Source organism: Sabethes cyaneus, chromosome 2 (assembly GCF_943734655.1).
Source record: "Sabethes cyaneus chromosome 2, idSabCyanKW18_F2, whole genome shotgun sequence".
Classification (NCBI taxonomy): domain Eukaryota; kingdom Metazoa; phylum Arthropoda; class Insecta; order Diptera; family Culicidae; genus Sabethes; species Sabethes cyaneus.
Window position 1 is genome coordinate 199480693 of NC_071354.1, and position 22262 is coordinate 199502954.

Here is a 22262-nt window from a genome sequence, read left to right on the forward strand (position 1 = left end):
ACACACACACACATACACACACACACACACACACACACACACACACACACACACACACACACACACACACACACACACACACACACACACACACACACACACACACACAACGCGCGCGCTCAGATAACGTGATCAACGTGAAATGATGTCAACAGAAGAAGCATTTAGTGTAATCATATTTAGAAATTGGTTTAAGCAAATTTCAATATGAAATAATTCAGAGGGAGTCACCATCGAGATTTCCTACTTACGACATTATTGGAACTATGAAGAAAATATGCGCCCCTCCTGCTAAATTCATCGAAGAAACGTCTTCGAAAATTTAAAATTCCAATCCAATTGAGTGGGCTGAGTTCTTAGACCTATGGCCTATTTTAAGATCTATCTTCTAGATCTGTTGAACTTATGGACCAATTCCGGTAAATCTTACAAAGTTTATATGGGACGAAAGTATTTTGCAAATGAAATATATTGTGTGACATTTGGTTGCGCCATCTCCGAGAAAACGTTGGTAGACAATTGATTACTCAAACGCATATATAGAAACTCATACGTGTATATATAAATTCATATATACATACATACATACATACATACATACATACATACATACAATCAGACATTTGTAGATCTCATCGACCTGAGTTAAACAGTAAATGACACTCGGCCGTTTGGGCTTTGCTAAAAAGTCAGGTCTTCTACCGTGCGACAATTTTTCTTCTGTTCTGGGTTCCTTTTAAGATTTTTTGATGAGTTTCAACATAAAACCAAATTTTTTTGAGTTTGGCCACTGGGAAAAAATAATTGAGCCGAAAGGCCGATATTGAAATTTTAAGGAATAAGGGACTTTTAACATTTTATGACCGCCATCTTGTCCAATATAAAAAAACATTTATACATTTGAAGACAGGATTTGCAGTCTTAATGCAAAAAACAGATCGAAAATCGGTTGAAAATTGATCATAAAACGGCGATTTTACAAAATCATATATTAGTTTTTCGCATATGACAAAGGTAAAAAGTTAAACCCTTTTCAAAATATGTTCGTCAAATGTTTGCAAATGTACTCTAAGAACATATTTTAATCATACAAACTAGGAAAACATAAAAAATCCTAAAAAGAATTCGAAAATATTTTTGTCCGCCTGCTTGTATGGAAATCCCCCATAGTGCGTTGCCGGACGAAAGGACGATGATGCACGGATGGATGGACGAACGGACGCACTAATAGACGAACAGTGACGTTGTCTTGACTTTCAGCTTCGCACTCTACGGCATGCACCGCACTGTAGTAGAGTATGTTGCTGCATCAATTTCCTCCAACTGAAACGGTAGAAGCTGATGAAAAATCAGCAGCGAAAAATCTCAATTTATAATGAAAATTTATACGTCGAAGGATGAAAGGATAGCCCACTGCTGCTGCTGCTGCTGTTGTTGCTGCTACTTCCACTACTAGTGCCCTGCTAGTACAGGACGATGAAGAATTTATATAAATTGCTTATTATGTCGACAATATAATCATAAATCATAATAAGAAAAAGGCAAAACATGGTACCGCACTCCGCTCCGCGGAGCGCTCCTCTTATTGCTACTTGCTATGTATGCGTACATAGAGAGCCAAGTATCGTCAACATACAGCAGACGGGACGAGCAAAGGCTGCCCGGAGGGAGCGAGGAGTTGTATGTAGATTTCTTCCACGGCGCACGTCAATTGCGCAATTTCGATCGAGACATTATACCCACCCGAACTCCCTCCAGTGGGCATCTTCACATCAGCAGTGTGCCGCATGCCACCTCCTCTCACCACCCGCCAGCCCAGAACGGGATGGTACACAACAGGCACACGCGGGTCGGAAAAGTCGCTTCCAGTAGTGGGGTACAGTGAGCTTTTCTTCTTGTCCTCACATCTACACATGCATTAGCCACCCTCTTCCGTACACACAGGTTCTCACACATCGTCAGCACCATCCTCGGTCGGTTCGGTTCAGTGTTTGGTGAGCCGAAGGGCAAGGGGCACTATTAATTTCCCTGCTGCCACCCCATCTCTCACTTTCATCAGGCAGGACGGACAGCATTCGCCTTTATATACCACCGCAGCAACTAAGCTCCTTTTAACGTCGAGATGACTATATAGAGAGGTGGTGGCACACAGCCTGTCATGCTGCACACACTACATATAAGCTTTTCATTACTTGGCCATCCGTCCAAGCCACTGCTACCGGCCGACCCCATCTGATCCTCCATCATCGTTCACTATCAATTTTCAGCTTCACTCTATAAGCACATAATTCATTATTGCTTTACTTGCTTGCTGCAGTCTCCTGCTGGATGAACTTTTGGACCTATTTTCCTAAATTTCACCTCAACTCCTGGACCGCGTCTTATTATTATTTTGTCCTTTTAAAATATGACTGGAAAAAAAATGTCATCATTCATACCGTAAATGACACAGGCAAGGCACACTGAGCGTAAACAAAGATACGAATTAGACAAACAATTCTTCTTCTTATTATTATTCTTGCTTCGTCGTTTGGAAAAATATTTGCAAACTTAATTGATTTCAATACGGTAAATTGGATGTTTACCTCGGGAAATTACAATCAAACATCATCCATCCTGACGCGACGGTGCGGTGCGGTGGTGCGATACGAGCCTCCAACCCCTGTACAATCCCGCACTCGTACTCGTTGTCCCCGTACACAGGTAAATCGTCACACGCACATACGCGACTTTCTTCCTTGAGTGGGTCGTCGTACTTGGCGTTGGCAGGCTTGCAAGCAGGCAGCCAGCCAGCATGCGCTTATCACACAGGAGTCGTTGCTTGCTGCTACCTTACTCTCGAATGCTCGGATGGCCATGCTCGATTTGGTTTTGCTGCGAATCTGCGGATGACGCGAAGTGGAAAAAAATATGAGCGAATGCAATCACGCACGCAGCAGCAGCGCAGCAGCGGCACCGCACCAGCCTGCCAGCCAGCCAGCGGCGGCGGCAGGCGTTGAGAGAGTAATTGAAAATTAATTATTAATGAGCACGTGAGTATTAATGATACCGAATACGATGAGGTGTATGAGTGGAGTGGAGCAGGAGGAGGAGGTTTGGAAAAAGGGGTGCTGCAAACATGCCGACCTGATGCCGGCCGGCCGGCATCGCGGCGCACATTACACGCTGCTCGGCAGGATTACTACTGATATGGATCCATGGATAGGGTGCAGGGTAGGGCGGGGCAGGACAGGGCAGGTATAATCGGTCGAGCAGACGCGCAACGTTTGTTGCCCATTGTTGGGTCGTTGGGTTTTGTGAATGAAGTTGCATCGCGCAGCCGATGCGGCGGTCCGGTTTTGGTCAGTCTGTCGGGACTGTCCGGTTTCTGATCGCGGGGGTTCGAGTGCAGGAGGTGGGAGGCGGGAGACGGGATGTTACGCGAGCCGCTGATTAACACGTCCAAACGCGTGTAGTCATTTGTAGAGCAACGGGGCAATCATACATAGCTACCGTACCGTACATCGATATAAGGGGCTGCTAATTGCCAGCACGATTCCGCTAAACACGGCGGACGACAAATTTGGTGGTGGCGTAAAACGCCAGCGCCAGCGAGCCGTGCGTGCGTCACAGGCGCCAAAATCCGTTGACCGAGCGAGCGAACCGGCGAGCGCCCGTTTGAGGAAGATCGATTTTTTTCTTCGTAAAACGCACGGTGGTTTAGAATCGATAAACGTTCGGGCAGAACTTGACCGAAACAGTGTCTCCACATATTTTAAAACCTGACCTGATCTGTATCTCCAATTAACCGACTGTTCCTTAAGAGTGATTCGGAAACGGGTTTGTTGAAAGTTGTCGTTAAATTGATATCTACGCTTTCAAAGATATGAACATGTGTTCATATCGTTTCGACTCTCGTTCGGCTACATGCCGAAAGAAAGCTTTACATTGTCCTGCTCGGACGTTATCAAAAAGTCAACAAACAAGGTGTTGACTAGACACAAACCAAACGGCGAAGTTCAAAGACGTTACACTACCCAAACCCATATGTGTTTTTACATTTATAACCAAAATCCTATGATCATATGAAATAGATTTGACAGCGAAGTTGCTTTTTACGTGAATTTTGGAATTTACGCGATTGTTCCTATGCGATTTTTGGAATTTACCCGGTTTTTTACGTGAAGCTCGGAATTACCGTGGTGTTTTTACACAAATTTCAAAATTCATGCGGTTTTTTAGCACGGATTTCAGAACTTACGAGAATTTCTTAACTTACGCTGGTCTTTTTTACGCAAAATTTGGAGTTTACGCAGTATTTTACGCGAATTTTGGAATTCTCGCGGTTTTCAAGGCAAATTTCAGTGTTTTAACGCGGAATTCAAAATTTACACGACTTACGCAATTTACGCGGGTTTTTGCCGTAAATTTGTGACGCGAATTTCGGAATTCACGTTTTTTTTTTTAACGCAGATTTCAAAATTTTGGCGATTTTTTACACGATTTTTGGAATTCACACGGTTTTTAATGCAAATTTCGGACCTCACGCGTTTTTTTAACGCGGATTTCAGAATTTACGCAAATATCAAAATCCACGCGTACATTCCGGGAATTTCGAAGTTGACGCTGTTCTTTTTTACACGAATTTCGGAATTTACGTGGTTTTTCACCGCGACTATGCGTTTTTCTAACGCGGTTTTCCGAATTTTTGCAAATTTACGGGTGTTTTGGAATTTACGCGGGTTTTTGCTTGCAGCTCAGAGATTACGCGTTTTTTAACGCGAATTTCTGAACGAGGGTGTTTATACACGATTTTGGAACAGTTATTTTTCCGCGATGTTCGGAATTCATGCACTTTTCTAACTTGAATTAACACGTTTTTTAACGCAGATTTCAGAATTTACGCAAATATAAATCCACGCGGTTTTTTAAAGCAAATATCAGTATTTCTGCGAATTTAGATTTTTGGCGAGTTTTTTACACGATTTTGGAATTCACGCGGTTTTTAACGCGAATTTCGGACTTCACGCGTTTTTTTAACGCTGATTTCAGAATTTACGCAAATATCAAAATTCACGCGAATTTTTTAACGCGGCTTTCAGAATTTACGCAGTGTTTTTACGCAAAAATCCAAATCCACGCGGTTTTTTTTAACGCAAATTTCAGTATTTCCGCGAATTTCGGAGTTTAGGCGGATATTTTTACGCCCCAACAAACATTTTTGTTGAATAACAGCTTAACAAGCGCTTGTTTACTGTATATTAGCTGTATGATGGTTGAATAAACTGCTTTTCAAATAAAATGTCTGTTGGGGCGGTTTCTAACACGAACTTCAATAACACGGAATGCGAAATTTACACGAGTTTTAATTATAAAAACATCGAAATTTACACAGAATTTCGGAATTTACGCATTGTTTTAACGCGGATTTCCGAATTTTTGCAAATTTTCAGGTTTTTTGGAATTTCCGCGGTTTTATTGCTTGAAGTTCAGAAATTACGCGTTTTTAACGCGAATTTCGGAACATGGCTGTTTATACACGATTTTTGGAATTGACACAGTTATTTTTACGCGATGTTCGGAATTTACGTGGTTTTCTAACGCGAATTAACACGTTTTTTAACGCGGATTTCATAATTTATGCAGTGTTTTTACGCAACTTTACACATCCTCGCGGTTCTTTTAACGCAAATTTCAGTATTTCTGCGATTTTCGGAGTTTACGCGGATGTTTTTACGCGGTTTTGAACACGAATTTCAGAAACGTGGAATGCGAAATTTACACGAGTTTCGAAATTTACACAGAATTTCGGGCTCTTTTTTCAATACGGATTTCAGAATTATCGCAAATTTACAGGTTTTTTACACGATTTTTGGAATTTCCGCGGTTTTATTGCTTGAAGTTCAGAAATTACGCGTTTTTTAACGCGAATTTCGGAACACGGCTGTTTATACACGATTTTTGGAATTGACACAGTTATTTTTACGCGATGTTCGGAATTTACGTGGTTTTCTAACGCGAATTAACACGTTTTTAACGCGGATTTCATAATTTATGCAGTGTTTTTAGGCAAATATCCAAATCCCCGCGGCTTTTTTAACGCAAATTTCAGTATTTCTGCGATTTTCGGAGTTTACGCGGATGTTTTTACGCGGTTTTGAACACGAATTTCAGAAACGTGGAATGCGAAATTTACACGAGTTTCGAAATTTACACAGAATTTCGGGCTCTTTTTTCAATACGGATTTCAGAATTATCGCAAATTTACAGGTTTTTTTACACGATTTTTAGGATTTACGCGGTTTTATTGGTTAAAGTTCAGAAATTACGCGTTTTTTAACGCGAATTTCGGAACGCGGGTGTTTATACACGATTTTTGGAATTTACACAGTTATTTTTATGCGATGTTGGGAATTTACGCGGTTTTCTAACGCGAATTAACACGTTTTTTAACGCGGATTTCAGAATTTACGTAGTTTTTTACGCGAATTTCGGAATTTACGCGGTTTTTAACAGAAATTCAAGTATTTCCGCGAATATCTGAGTTTACGCGGGTTTTAACAGGACTTTCAGTAACGCGGAATGCAAAATTTACACGAATTTCGGAACTTACGCGGTTTATTACGTAAATTTCAGAATTCACGCGTTTTTTAATGCGAATTTCAAAATTTACGCGAGCTTTTGACACGATTTTTAAAATTTACGTGAACTTCGGAGTTTACTCAATTTTTCTACTCAACTTTCGAAGTTATCACGACTTTTTTACGAAAATTTATGCGGCTTTTTCAAGCCAATTTCAGAAGTTTCGAATTTACGCAGGTTTATACGTGATTGTTGGAATTTACATGTTGGTTTTTAACGCGAATTTCGGAATTGACGCAATAATTCAACGCGGATTTTAAAATTTACGCGGGAGTTTTTAAGCGAATAATGGAATTTATGAGGTTTTTTACCCAAATTTCAGAACCTACGCGGTTTGTTAACGCGAATTTCAGAATTTACGCGAATTTTGAAACTGAAACGCGGATTATTTTACGCGATTTTCGGAACTTACGAGAGTTTTTTACGCAAAGTTCGGAATTTACGCGGGTCTTTCCATGAGAATTTCGGGATTCACTCGTTTTATTAACGCGGATTTCAGAATTTACGCGAAGTTTTTACTTCACGGTTTTTGGAATTACGTGAATTGCAAAATTCTCGCGCTTTTTAACGCGGATTTTAAAATTTACGCGAATTTCGATTTTTTTGGAATTTATACGGTTTTTACGCGAAGTTCGAGATTTACGAGAATTTCCGGAATCACGCTTTTTTTTAACACGGATTTCAGAATTTACGTTAGTATTTATGACGCGATTTTTGAAATCTGCACAGTTTTTACGCGAAATTCGGAATTTACACTGTTTTTTTAAACAAATTTCGGAATTCACGCGGTTTTGCAACGCGAAAATCAGAATTTACGCGAGTTTTGGAATTTACGCAGGTTTTATACGCGACTTTATGAAATTATGCCATTTTTTAACACGGATTTTAAAACGGATTCATGCAAAATTCGGGATTTATGCAGTTTTTTACGCGAAATACAGAATTCACGAGTTTTTAAACTTGAATTATAAAATTTAATAAGAGCAATTTTATGGAGGGTGTAAGAGGGGGGGCTTCTATACAAATGAAACACAATTTTTTTCAAAACTCGAGAACTAATCAGGCAAATGGAATCAACTTTGGTATGTGGAGGTTTTAGAAGGTGGGATTTTTTTCTATGGAGTATTTTCTATGGTGTTCTATGGTGGTGAGACCCATCCGTCTTTTAACAGGGGAGCCCAGCAAACCACAAATCGTATAATAATGTGTGAAAATCATCTTAAATATCGCTGAACAAACTCTAAATCGTACATAAAGCTTAATAAAGCGCACCCTAGTTTACATTTATTCCTACAAAATGATAGTAGCTGATTCACATACGATTTTCGTCACAGAATTGTATAGCATTATGGAACTAATCATGTTAAGTCGGATTTCATCGTATACAAATACTTATGAATGTAAATTATTTTCATATAATTTGCAGTACGCATATCGCCTCCAAAACAGTACGCATATGCTGTTTTCGTGCATCGAATGCGATTTTTCTAGATATATATCGGTACATATATCATATTTGTTACTTTGATATACGTACGAAAATGTTTGCTGGGAGGCTCCTATACAAATGAAATACAAATTTCTTCATAACTCGAGAACTGATCAAGCAAATGGTACCAAATTTGGCATGTAGGGTTTTTAAGCATTCATTTAAACAATGGCACTCACAGATTCTTATAAACATACATATGCCAGAAATGCAGTTTACATTAGTCTTTGATCTAATGATCTGATATAGTCCTACGTCACCCTTTTGTACAACCCTTAGGGCTGTATATCTTGTAGTTTTTTTCTTGGTCTACGTCTTAAGGCACGGTTTGGCTAGGTAGGATGACAGTCCAAACATCTAACTCGGAATGAGGTCAACTTTTAAACGTTAATAATTTATATTTATCACTTAATTCAGTCAATTCTCAGTAGATCACAGAGATATTTACACTAATCGATCGGAAGCTCTTCTACGCATCCACTCCAATGAAGAAAACTTCTAATTTCTCACTTCGTGATTGCCGTAATTGACTTGCTAATTTGCGATGTGCGTAACGAGTCTCAAAGTGGTGACATTTTACATCCTAATAACTCAGTCAATCCTCAATACATTTCAGAGATATGTGTACCAATCAATCGGCAATTATTCTAAAATTCCCTTAGTTCAACCCCCCATTCTTTTTTTATCGAGTTTCAAGAGCAACCAATGTTTAAATTAAGCGATGTCCAAGAAAATCGGATAATTTTCTTTACAGTTTTGTTTGATACCAGTAGACCAGAAATTTTTTGAATATTATTTTCGTTCATAAATATGCTCATGTATAGAATTTCATGAAATTCTAAAACTTTTATTCGGCCCCTCTTTATCGATAATTTTGAAAAATGTGCAAATCTCAGTCGAAGACTGACTTCCTTTAATTCACGCTAAAGATACCATTTTGTCACCCAAAACCCAACCAAGAGAGACTTCAAATTATCTAGATTCTAGACTCTAGAGGAAGATGCATCTAAAAGTAGTTTCCCGGGCAGCTTACGACAGACACTGCACAACTTCATACCGCGTAAACCCGCGCACGGCGCGACGCGGATCTGCTGATGAAAGTGAAATATTTGGTTATAATTCCCTATGTAAGCAGAAAAATTTAATAATACAAACTTTTTCCCATCTTCAACGTCCCTCTCGGTTGTCGTTCGTTCGTTCAGCATTCGTTCGCATCAAGTGGGCCAAATGCGCGATATTGCCGTGGCGTAGCTGGGGTTTGTGCATGCAGAAGTACCACCACCTCCACCGAGACGGGGACCGGCAGCATCTGATGAAAACTGGAAGCCGATATAAAAAAAAACTTTCGTTCAATATTCATCATATTTTATCTTCATTTTCTGCTTAATATTTATTAAAAAACAGAGAGCTCAAAACATGCGCCTGATGGCACAACCCGGTCGTCGAGAAGGGATCCATCCCCAGTACCTACAACCTACAGTGAGTTTCATCCCTTCAATTTCGTGAATAAAAAAACTCGGGCACTCCTTCCGCGTTCCCCGTTCCGTCGTCCGTCACGCGCCACAGCCACAGTAGACTAGATGATGTCGAATCTGCTATCCTCATCATCGTCATCATGACAGAAACTCATTTTCGTCGACAAAGAACCAGGTCGCAGCCGATCCGTAAAATCCATCAAAGGTGATGCTTTCCACGTAGGCCGCACCGCGCGTATTTGCAAATTTCTGATCCACAAAAAAAAGCGTCCATACCAAGCGTAGTAGAGTCTTCGCAATCAAGTTGAATACCAAGCGCGAAAACTTTCCAGCAAAACGAAAATCATCATACTACAAAGAGCCAGCAGCCAGTCGTCCCAGTGCTCCGTTAGTATTCTTCCATCAACCAACCCACTGATCATAATAATAATAAAACCGAACAGTTTGAAAAGTTTTGCTCCACTCAATAAAGCTCAGCGCCCAAACACGAAACCTTATGCATCTCATAAATTTTGCACAAACAATTTAATTTCACAAATATTTAATAATGTGATTTTTCCCGACACCCCGGAACCGAGCTTCGTTTACACACGACCCCATTATAGCTAGAAAGGGGCTAGAAAGAAAGAGAGCTCTGTGCTGTTTTGTAGCTCTATTTCCTGGAACTATCCGGGATGGTGGTGCTACACAGCCTCAGCCAGCAGTGTTTTACAACTCATGATCTTATAGTCTCGCATCGAAACGAAGCACTAAACTAAATTGGACGAGTTCGCATTTAAAACCAATACATTTTTAGTTTTTTCAGTGATTGGTGACAAATAACGATGGTCGTTCAAATCACAATCATTTTTGTATCGAATCAAATCTACATAAAAAGTAAGATTATTATCGTTTGAACTCCTGTCCCCTGAGCTTAGCTGAAATTTCACTCAAAAAAAAAACTCATCGAAAGCGACACCAGGCGGTGACAAATCATTACACTTGAAATGTTGATTTTAATCATTACTACTTGTTACGCTGATGTTTCACATGTACTCGCCAGAAAAAAAAACTTCACAAATGGCAATGTTCATAAACAGTAAACCAGTTTATCACATGCTACAAACATGCTTTCAATGCATGATGAAAATAGCACCGTGAAATAAGTTACATTGTTGAAAACTTGATGATCCTTGGTGACAGTCTTACTTAATGTTAGTAAAAAAAATTCCCAATATTTGATGGCATATCTATTTCAGTCATTTCAAAAATTAATTTTTGGAAATACGACAATCATTTGTCGTTAATAATTTCAAATTCTTGAAGAGAATCATGTGGTTAATCGTAATCGTAGATCAATAAATTGAATCACAGTCACCCAAACTAACAACTAACCAGTCACCCGCACTAACAATTCTCGGAGTCACACGAAAACAGCTCCTGGAGATCGGAAGCTAGGACTTCTAAGGCGAATTTCCGTCCCACCTTCTTGAAGTGTACATCAAAAAACCTTTTTTAATCTGCCGATATCCCCGGGTTTGCCACGGAGGAACCTCCGTGGTATTATACGGCAGCTCCTGATTTGTAGTCTTCATGGATCTTCTTCTCATAGGGCTCACGAGTAACACCAGCAAAGGACAGCTGTTCTAGTGCTTTCTGCTGGCACTTTTTCTTTGTCAAGTTCCGTACCCAGCAATGCTTGACCTGTTTCTCACTTGTGATAATGCACAGATTAGATTGGACTTCAAGCTGGACGTAAAATGGGAACTTAATTAGACTTGGAATTGGACTTAAAATGAGACATGAAATTGGGCTTGATGCTGAACCTAAATTGAGGTTAAAGGTGGGCTTAAACCTTAACTTGAAACAGGAATTTAATTTGACTTGAAATTAGACTTGATATCGATTATAAATTGTATCTACCAGAAACTAGACATGAAATTGGACTTGTAATTACACTGCAAATTAGGCTTGAAATTGCATTTCAAATGGGACATTATATTGAACTTGAAACTGTACTTCACATCGGAGGTGAAATTGGAATTAAATTGGACATTAAATTTAATACGGTATTGGGCCTCAATTGACCTTGAAATTGCAGTTAGTTGCAATCAGAGGTGAAATTGGAATTGAAAGATCCCTGAAATGTGACAATAAATTGACCTTGAGATCGGAGATGAAATTGAAATTATATAGGGTATGTTGCTGCTTCGTCGTAATTGCCTATTCCCGTCCGATCCAACACAAATTATTAAAAATATCAGCATTTTTATGACACACAATGCAAAACTAATTCCCTAATATTTTAATTTGTTGTCTATCATACGCGATCAATCAAAGTGAGCTGAGATCTATTTAAATGCTATTTATCATTAAAGAAGTCCTACCAGCCAAATTTCCTACGTTTTTTCGTGCGACGAAGAAAAAAATGACGACTAATCATTTTAATTTCCGTCATTCATAAATGAAAATAGCTCACGCAAGGCATTGACGTTATTCTACAGCCAGGAAAACTTGCCTGACCTGCAGACATTTTTCAGAATAACATTTGTCATGCCGTCCTACATAAATACATGCGCGTTAGCTTCGTTAACATTGTTGTGATTTTTAATTCAGACGATGAAAAATTTTGATGGACGGATTTTAAAACGGTACGACGAATTTAAGAAATAAAGTCAGTTGCGTAATTTCAATAATATGCTGTAATAATCGCTTTTCAGTGATTTCAAAGTTCACGGATCGGAAGGTAAGAGTGTTTTAGTCAATTCAGCACAAGAACTTTTGGAGTATTGATTAAATCCATCCAACAAATGAAGATGAAAATTAGAATAACTTTAGGTACTTACTACGACGAGAACTAGAAATAAACCCTAAGGCATGAAATTGGCTTAAAAATGGGACATTGAAATTGAACTTCAATTGGACTTAAAATTAGATTTGAAATTGGCCTTTAAATCGGACACCAAATTGTACTTAAAATTGAAATCGTAGGTGAAGTTGAAACTAAATTAGACTGAGTAAGTTGGGCCAAAAATTGGACATGAAATTGAACTTGAATTTAGTTTTGAATTAGATTTGAAATTGAACTTGTAGTTGGACATGACATTAGACTTGAATTTCAGTTTGAAGTCGTACATAAATACAGACTTAAATTGGATCTGAATTTAAAGTTAAAATTGGACCTGAGACTGGATCTATTTTCGTGCAACCAATTTCTTTATCGCTAAAATATCGGGCAATTGAATTGACCACTCCGGACTTCCCAACAGTCAAAACCGCTGGTGGGTGATTCTGTCTTGGAAACAATTATGGACATAGAGCAAGCAACGTAATGCCTTATCGCGAAAATATCCCTTTATCCCTCCTAAGCTACAGATTGGACCAGACACTCTTGTTCTGTTAACAAATTCGTTCGATGGCTCTACTGTTATGTTGACCGAAAGCCGCCTTGATAGCTCCATTGAAGCAATTTATCAAAAGTTGTTCTCGACCAGTTCCCCCAGATGGTAATTACAAAGATCGAAATCCAAGTTCTACAACAAAAGCCTTGTCAACTTCAAGGTCTTCTAGCCTGTAGACGACGACGCTGTATGTGAAAGACAGTAAAGTGAAATTCAGAAAAAATACTCAAGTAAGCTTCCGGTTAACCGAATCTGAATTGCCAGACCACTCGTTTAACTGCTCAGTTAGCTTCGAGGTACGATGCTGGTTTAACAAGCCAGTCGTCGTATGTTCGAATCTCGGCTAGGCGATGCTTGCTAGATAGAGTCAGTAGGATCGTTGCACTGACCCCGTAATTTTCCTGTACTCTAACAGCCGGCTGTGAAGTCTGTCGGTAAAGAAGGGTAATGTCTAAAGACGGTATAAACCCAAGGCTTAGCTTTGCTCGTTTAACTGCTGCCGTCAGATTCTGTACAGCCGCTGCAAGCCCGTTTACCTCAGTCAAACTACTTCTAGCTTCCAACCGTTTTTTGGGTCTTCTTTAGTATTGCTTGAAAATGGTTTAAGGCTCTGCCCCAGGGACGTGAAATGTACTGGTTGGTGACAAAAATTTGAAGACATTTACCATTCTTTCTTGCTACCAGTCTTGCGACATGTTGCTGGTACACAAGCACCAAAAAGAAATGCAAGAACAACGAAAACATCTCTTGGTCTACGTGTCATACACTCTTCGATATCGGGGAGAAAATGTCACCAGTCTTAGAGACACTTTTTTGTATTCTCTTTTGCTGTTGCGCACGTAAACCAAACATACAGCTTTCCCCCAACCAACACGGTTTTAAATAAGAAGTTCACCAATACACCTTATTCTCTATCACTGCTCCATAATATTCCAACTGCAACTTTAAGCAACAAGCGACAAACGCATGTCATGTCTACACGACATTTCGTATGAATGGTCGACTGACATATGAAAATGTTTGCTTATTATCATGTACGTATTCGGGCTAGTCTCGACACGTGCAAGAGATAGGCACTGTCGATACAGAAACAATGCAGAGCGATGGTATTTGTTAGAGTCTGACATGGCATTGCATGCTGGTAAATGTAAAGAAAAAATGTAACCGTTTCGGTCCCTGGGCAGAGCTCTAGCTTACTGGGAAGTTTATTGTCCTCGGCAACTACGTGCACGTTGTTGGTGGCATAGCACTCCATCCATGACCTTTGTTCCGTAATGACATAACGGTAAATCCGGCTAAAACAGCACAGAACATTCGTGTTGCTTCACGGAAGGCCCGCTGGCGATTTTCTAGACAATCTTTCACGTAAATTTTCTGGTTGACGCTACGATTCCGGTTGCAACGAAACTGTTCCTTTTTCAAGCCACAGGCTAAACCGAATGATGCTTAGCGAACTTCAACGTTTTCATATGCCTGAAAATGTCTGCTACCTCTGCCCTTCCGATTGTAGTATATAACTCTCGCCCAGAAAACTGTTTGAAGTCTGCCTTGACGTAGGTTATGTCTTCCATTGCCACGCAGTTGAACTTCTCGGCATTGTCGTGTATGTACAGCCTCCGGGATCGTGTTTTGTTCATCATAGCGATTTGGGATCACTTCTCATAAGTCGATAGTTCGGCTTATGTTTTTGCTCGTTACACGTTAGTAAACGACACTTCCAGCTTGTTTGATATATCTTAGACGAAGAGGTTAGGGTTCCGCTTGAAAACGCTGGGTGCTTTTCTTATCGTCTCTACCTCTTCCGATTTTCGATTTTCCACCGATACAATTTACCTGGCTGCTGTCGATAAACTTTCCCCGAACATTTTGTTGGTGACGGTAGATTAGGCCAGCTTTAACGATTGGTTAACTCGACGTACGCGTGGTTTAGAATTTGATAACGCTTCACTGGGTAACACTTACTAACTTTTTCTTTTCTGGTAACAATCCACTTATCGAAGCTGGACCGAATGTAGTCGTCTTCACGCTTATCGGTCTTAGGCCCCCAACACCCGCTATTCTAGCATCCTCGTCAACAGCGCTCATCCAACGGGTACGAGGTGTGGCTCAAAGTTGGTAGCCTCAACCGGGTTCTCTGCTGAATATTGTTTTCACTGGTCTCTCATACGGCATCCTTGCTGCGTGGTCAACCCACTAAAGCCTGCCGTGTTTTATTCGCTTCAAAATTCACACTCGTTTTACAATTTCACTGGGTAGACATAGCAAAGACTATTCAATTCGAATCAATCCGGAGTGGTGACAAAAAGACTGTTAAAACATTTACTAGAGTGGAGTCGTCGCAATTTACCCCATTTCGTATCATCGCAAAAATGACCTGCTTAATCAAGGGATCTCAATCGCACAAACGGTCACACTTGTTCTAGCAACTTTTTATTACTATTTTGGATTATGCTTCAGAAATCCGTGCGTGCCAGTTGGAAGAAACGAATGCAAAACACAATTTCACTTATTGAATTAATCAAAATAGCTATTTTTGAGCGCTTTAGTAGATTCTCAAATATTAATAAACGAGACAAATTTTCTACATATATTTAATTATTTGTTTTGTCAATATCAGATCATGGGTATGATGATAATCAGGTTGACTCCCTGCCAAAGCAAATGCATTCTTCAATTCTCCGGTTTCCCAATGAGGGTCAGTGTGTAAGGACAAATTTCATTTGATAATTTTACCCACTGGTTTTTCAAAGCCAGTTTGCTCTCCAACTCCTCAATTGCTTTACAAGCTCTGGCCTTCATGATGGCTCACAAATTCTCAAACGAGTAAACTTCCGGCGGATTCGATAGGTTGACGTCTTTTGGTACAAAAACAACATTATTATCTCTGCACCAATCTAACACGGGCCGCGCGCAGGAGAGGCAGCAGGCACTTCTGAGCGTGCTCACCCAGATTGATTTACACGTTGATGGTACCGCCCTTGATGTACGGCTTATCTTACCGCACCCACAGGTGGCTTGCCAAACCAAGAACGTTTTGGCGAACTTGTCCACCGCCTTGAAGTAAGTCTCGTCATCCATCACGATACATTTCTGTTTTATTAGCCACTCTGGATACAGCTTCCTGGCGTGGGTTTTGGCTACCGTGTTTTGTTTGTCGTTCCGGTTCGGTGACTTCCAGAGCTTGAAGACATGAAGACATCGCAAATCGAAAGTTTCGGCCGACGCTTGAACAGACTCAACACCTTTCTGGACTTTACCAGATCTGCTGTGCTCGGTTTTCCGCCGCTGCCTGACCGCTACTGAGTGGTTTGGGACGCCCTGATTGATTTCATCAACTGAGACACTGCCGGACGGTGCCGGGACGCAATCGAATTTTTCCATCTTGCTAATCACTTAACGTAAACATTACACTCTTAACTAGTTTTAGTCAAAATTTTATCAATTTTTACCCACACATTAGAAAGTTACAAATTAATCAATGTGTCCACATTTTTCGAGTACAGTCTCTGTAACTTTGGCCAAACAAAGCCGAAATTTGAAACCATTTTAGTAAGACATGAAATTTTTAAATTTGTGCTATTCTAACAAACCCTCTATTATTCATATATAATGGATGCGCTTTGTATTCCAAACCAAATTTTCGGCTTCTGTTTTGAAAAAATGGTCCAAGTTGAGGTTCTGCTTTGGAAAAGATGAATGATTGTACCTATATGAATGTAGAAACGGCCAAAGTAAGTAAGAAACTTAAAAAAAACAAAAATGCTTCGAATTTCCTCCACCGTGGAAAACGCATACTATAAATTACACCGTTTACTGCACCTGATGTAATAAACCAATCAACATACCACCGAGCCATATCGAAATTTTGGCAATGTGTACCTGCCAAAATCGGTAACGGTGTCGGTCGGACCTTCCTCTACACACAATTACTGTGCACAACCGACCCGAGAAGAGCCGGGCCGGGTCGGACCGGGCCCGGCAGTTTCTTTTCCCAAAAATACTTGCCGCGCAAAGAAACGCCCCGCAAAGGGACAGCGGCGGTGCCAGCCTGCGCGGCGAACGTGAAACAATAGTTTGAGGTGTTATTCACGCTTGCCATCAATAAATTACCGACGTACCGACCGACGTCGAGTCGGGAGAGCTCCGGTCGGTCGGTAGCTGCACCGTAGTTGCCGTCGTCGTCGTCGTCGTCGCCGGGCCATTATGCGCGCTACGGAATTCTACGGCCGCTCACGCTCTGGCGCTGGATGGCGGTGCCGGTAAAAACAGCAACGAAGAGAGGGAAAATTCAATTGTAATAAATTAAACAAAGTCGCTGAAACGTAATTTATATCCCTATTGTCTGCGAAAATTTCTATAGCATCTCGCGAACTACCGCCGTTTGTTGGTGCGGCAAACGTGTGTGTGTATGTGTGTGTGCGTGTTTTAATGTCATTAAAAGGAAACTTCAGTTTTTCACCCAGGAAGTTTACCGTGCATAGGGACGTACGTACGTACACATACACATGGGGCGGTGAACATAGGAAAACAGGAAACCTTCAATAAATCAACCCGCACACAATGCACTTGCAGGAAATATTTCACCTTCTTTCCCTTGCAGAAATGCGACGAAAACCAGACGGTGTTGTTTTGTTCTTATTCTTATGGTTTTGTAAAAGTTGGTTGAAAACAGTTGGTAAACGTGCAGCCGTGTGCCGCTGACACTGTCAATGGAAAATTTATTAAATCAATTACAATTTTATAGTGTCTATTGCAACAAATCCTCGGCAATTGAGAGGCTTACTTGACATCGAAATGAATCTAATTAATGCCGTCAGGTTTAAAGGCACGCGATTGGAATTTGTAAAATGTACATAATAAACTTATGAAGAAGAGAAAAAAAACCGGTGCCACGTACCGGCACAGGTTTTATTGATCTTTGCAACGAACGTTACAATTGTCCAAAGGAGGGGAAAATGCGTCGCCCCTTGGATTTGAAAAATGAGATAACTATCTGTCCATGTTTCTTGTGTTCCCCTGCAGCAAATAACACACTGCTGCTGCTGCTGCAAATAACACACGCATACTACGTTGCAAAAGATTTCACTTTCCAGTCCCGCGGTCGACGAAGAATAATCGACAAAATAAGCGAAAAGAATTTCCATGCAAATTATCTAATAAATTATTTTAAATAACAATAAATAGAGGAATATTGCTGTTTCTCTCTGCTCCGCGGACACGGACACACTTACACGCAATCATCCGATACATGCACATGGTGGATGTGCGGCATGCGACGCGGATCGTTTGCATAGAAATCACTGTATTAAATTTCTTTTATTTTTAGACCCACACACTGCCACTTTACCCCACTTCCCGCCGGCCACCGGCAGGCAATCGACCGGTTCGGTCGTTCGTCGTCGTACACACGGTTGTCGACGGAGAGATGCGGAGCCGGAGAGGGCGAACATGCAAACGTTTTTAATTTTACATGACAGCAGCACATTTTCCAACAATCATATCCATATCCATATAATACACGGTGGTGGGTGAGGGTTTTTTCCTGCTAGCGCTTGCTGCGATGCTGGGTGGGGCACCGAAAGGCGACGGGCGCACGGGCTAATGTTTATGTTTTTTTACCCGATGTCACGGAAATATTTCATATCGGGCTCCAGCTCCAGCGCCGGCTGGGGGGAGGGAAACACATTTTATTGCATCTGATATTGTTGTTATCATTATTTTGTCATTATTTCGGTGGAAAATTTTGCACCGAAGACGACGCCTTTGTGTTTGACAAAATAAAGTCCGTTTTTCGATTATGTTTTTGAAAATGATGGATTTGTTAGAATATTAGCAAGGCTTGGCATAATGGCCCAAATTTATGCAACGTGTACGGCCTTTCCTGTATCCATTGTTTTTATAACAGTCGCCAGAAGAACAAGTTTACCATGTAATATTTTTTCCGCTACTTGAGCCTACAGTATAGACCACTGTATTTACGCCATTTTTTTTTTGTTTCAACAGGCACCAATGGCTTTCTATCCGACATGGCAAGCTGATCCGTCGCAGGGTTGGCAGAATCAGTTCATCCAGCAAATACCGCAGAACACTCCCGCTATCACACCGCTAAACTCGCTCGAATTCCAGCCACAGGTACATTACGAATACTACCCGATCGTACATCATGAACAACTGCTACATCATGACCAACAACAACATCTTCAACACCAACAACAACAACCACTCGAATATGAACGAGTGATCCCAATCTCTAACCGCTCCTACTACTAACCACCATCCAACACACCCGCACACCTCCCGTCCTTTTACCGCCTCCCAAACGAAAGCTTTCGTTAACTTCTCCAACTTTTTAATTTTCATTGATTTTCGGACGTGAAACCACCGAACGAAGCTCCCCTCCCCAGCAGTGACCGTAAAAGTCTATCTCACCCGCAACCCTTCTTTGTAAATTTCTAGGGATATGCCGCCTACCAACCGAACGGTTACGTCCAAACGGCCGGTATCGGTTTCGATCCCAACTATGGTCGGACGTACGCCGCACCACCGACCGTACAGCGCTACGAATTCCAGACCAACCAGATCACTCCCATCAACCAGGTATCGCTGCAGAGCGTTTCCTTCGCACCGACCGTTACCTACGCCGGTCAGGTGTCGACCGGTCCGACCGTCGTTTCCCACAATCCGCACGATCAGTTCAACTTGCAGCTGAACAAGCAGACGTCGGGAAACGACATGCCTGGATATCCACGGGTGAACAGCGTACCGCCGCGCTCACTCAATTGTAATGGATATTCAGGCCAACAGGAATATGGCGGTCAAACCACTACTCAAGCCAGTTCGGCAACCACTAATGTGACCAACGCTAATGGAACATCCACCAGCACCGGGGCCAGCGGTTCGGGAGGTAGCTCTTCGATGCATCCACCGGCGCAGGTCCCGCAGTCACCGAACCGACAATCTCAGCAACAGCAACCTCCTCGTCCCAACTCCAACCAGCAGCTGTACGCACAACAATCTCCAAATCCCTACAACAGCAGCGGAAACAACAGTCTGCAGCAGTCACCAAACCACAACAATGGTGCTAACAGCGCAAACAACAACAACGTATACGCGCAGCAATCGCACAGCGGTATGCACACTCCTTCACCCATGCAAACGCCAGACAATCACCAGTCTCCAAACCACCTAAACGGAAACCAACAGCAACAGCAACCCCAGGGTGACTGGGGAGGGTGGAATCAACAGCAGCAATCGCCCGATCTGTTTAGCCAATCGGATCGCGTGAACTTGAATTCGCGAATAAAAACGATGATCATGAATAAAAATGATTCCAAAGATGTGATCGGTGGACTGCAGCCCACCGGTCAGCACATGACTCATCTAGGCGTCCAAAGCCCCGTGCTAGGACAAGGGCCGGCTCAACAACAGACCGGTCATTTTTTATCGTATAGCCACCATCTTCGAGACAGCCTAACGCCTACGACGCTGGCCTCCGGTCATTCACCGATTCCGGCCTCAGCAATGATGGGCGGTGGAGCAGGCAGTGGCAGTAACAGTACTTCCAACGATGGTACTATCGGAGATGGTGGCGGTCTGATCAACAGTATCAGTAATATTGTTGATCCAAACTGGAAGCAAAGTAGCAAATCGCCCGGCCTTGGACCCATGGAGAGCAACGGTCCAGCCGGCAGAGCAGAGCACGAACATCATACGCTAATGGGCGATCTTCATCACGGTAGTAAGCATCAGGGTTTTGAGCAGAAGCAGCAACTAATCGACAAGAGTAATACCGACCCAGGAGGCGGTGGACTGCATCATGACTCCGGTGGCGGTGGCGGCGGCGGCGGCGGACATGACAGTAAGCACAAGCTGAATTCCTCCAAATCGTCGTCTTCTTCGTCGTCCTCCTCCAAGTCTAAGAGCGGTAGCCATAAGAGTAGCGATAAGCATAGCAAATCGAAAAACAATCATCATCTCGACATGAATCAACAAATAGACTCTAACAAATCTTCCAGTAATCTTAATAGCTATTCGAGTAGTAGTTTTATGAACGACCATCACTCGTCGTCATCTTCGTCGTCGCCGTATCCGAATCTTAATCAAACATATCCAGCATCCAATCACAGCAGTAGTAGTAGTAATGCATCATCATTAGCGCTCGGTGGCTACCCGAGCCACCTGGACAGCAAACTAGACGATAAGAGCCCGCTGAACCGTTTCCGCCATGACAACTTGAACAGTGGCTTTAATCCACACCTTCCACATCATCAACAGTCGTCTCACATGCACAGCGGAGCATTCCATCATCCACAAACCGCTGGCAGCGGTAGTTCCTCCAGTTACAATCTAATGAACGTAAAGAAAGAACCCGGCCTGCTCGAAGACGTCGGACAACCAGCGAAGTTCGACGGGTACGAAAAGAACTACCAGAATTTCATTCGCTACGGAGATTATGGCGACACCAGTCAACCACCGCAATCTCAACCTCCGCAGCACACCAGTTCTGGTCTGTCGGGTTCGACTAAATCCGAGTACAACAGCTACTACTCGCCCTACGGAAGCTACCCCGGGTATCAGAATTACCCCAACTATCACAACCAGAACTTCAACAGCACTTCCACTGGCAGCGCGCTTCCGCCAACACCGGAACTAAGCACACCCCTGCCAGCCATAACAACACCGGTAGCACATCAAACCAACTTCGAGCAGCAGATTCCTGCCCACACGTATCCAATTCCAAAAAACAGCAGTCTGCCACAGGCAGACATTCCCATCAAGTTGGAAACCGAAGATGGCTCATATCTCAACACCAGCGCCAACAGTGGATCATCGCTGGGTGATCCGGTTCCTACAACGCCAACGGCGGCAACGAACAACGTTCCACCAGTTACTTCCGAGCCGGAACCTCCTCCCCCGGCAACGCCGGTGGCGACTCAGCCCACTCCGTCGACAAGCAAGTCCAAAAAATCCGACAAAAAGGATAAAGCCAACAAGGACGCCGCTGCTGCGGCGGCGGCCGCGGCTGATGGTGACATCAAAACCGAACCGGGCAGCAATAGCGGAGGTGGCGGTGGAAGTAGCAAAAGCAAAAAGAAAGAATCGAAGAGTTCGAAAAAGGAACAGGAAGCCGCGGCTGCCAAGCAGGCGGAAGACGAAAAGCTAGAAAAGGCTCACAAACCGGAAGCTCCGGACTGCGATTGTTTTGCGTCGTCCGACACGAAACCGCCGTCCGAACCGGGAAGCTACTATACCCATCTAGGTAGGGTGCCTAATCCGAACTCCTTAGAAGTACATATT

At 42.2% G+C, this 22262-nt stretch overlaps 1 protein-coding gene across 1 annotated transcript in view; it reads left to right on the forward strand.

Moving 5' to 3' along the window:
* LOC128736530 (methylcytosine dioxygenase TET) overlaps positions 1-22262 on the forward strand; it is an 80247-nt gene that overhangs the window by 51822 nt on the left and 6163 nt on the right. The window contains exons 5-6 of the mRNA XM_053831014.1: positions 18969-19097; positions 19422-22224. Coding sequence (XP_053686989.1) covers positions 18969-19097; positions 19422-22224 — 2932 coding nt within the window. The remainder of the gene's footprint in view (positions 1-18968; positions 19098-19421; positions 22225-22262) is intronic.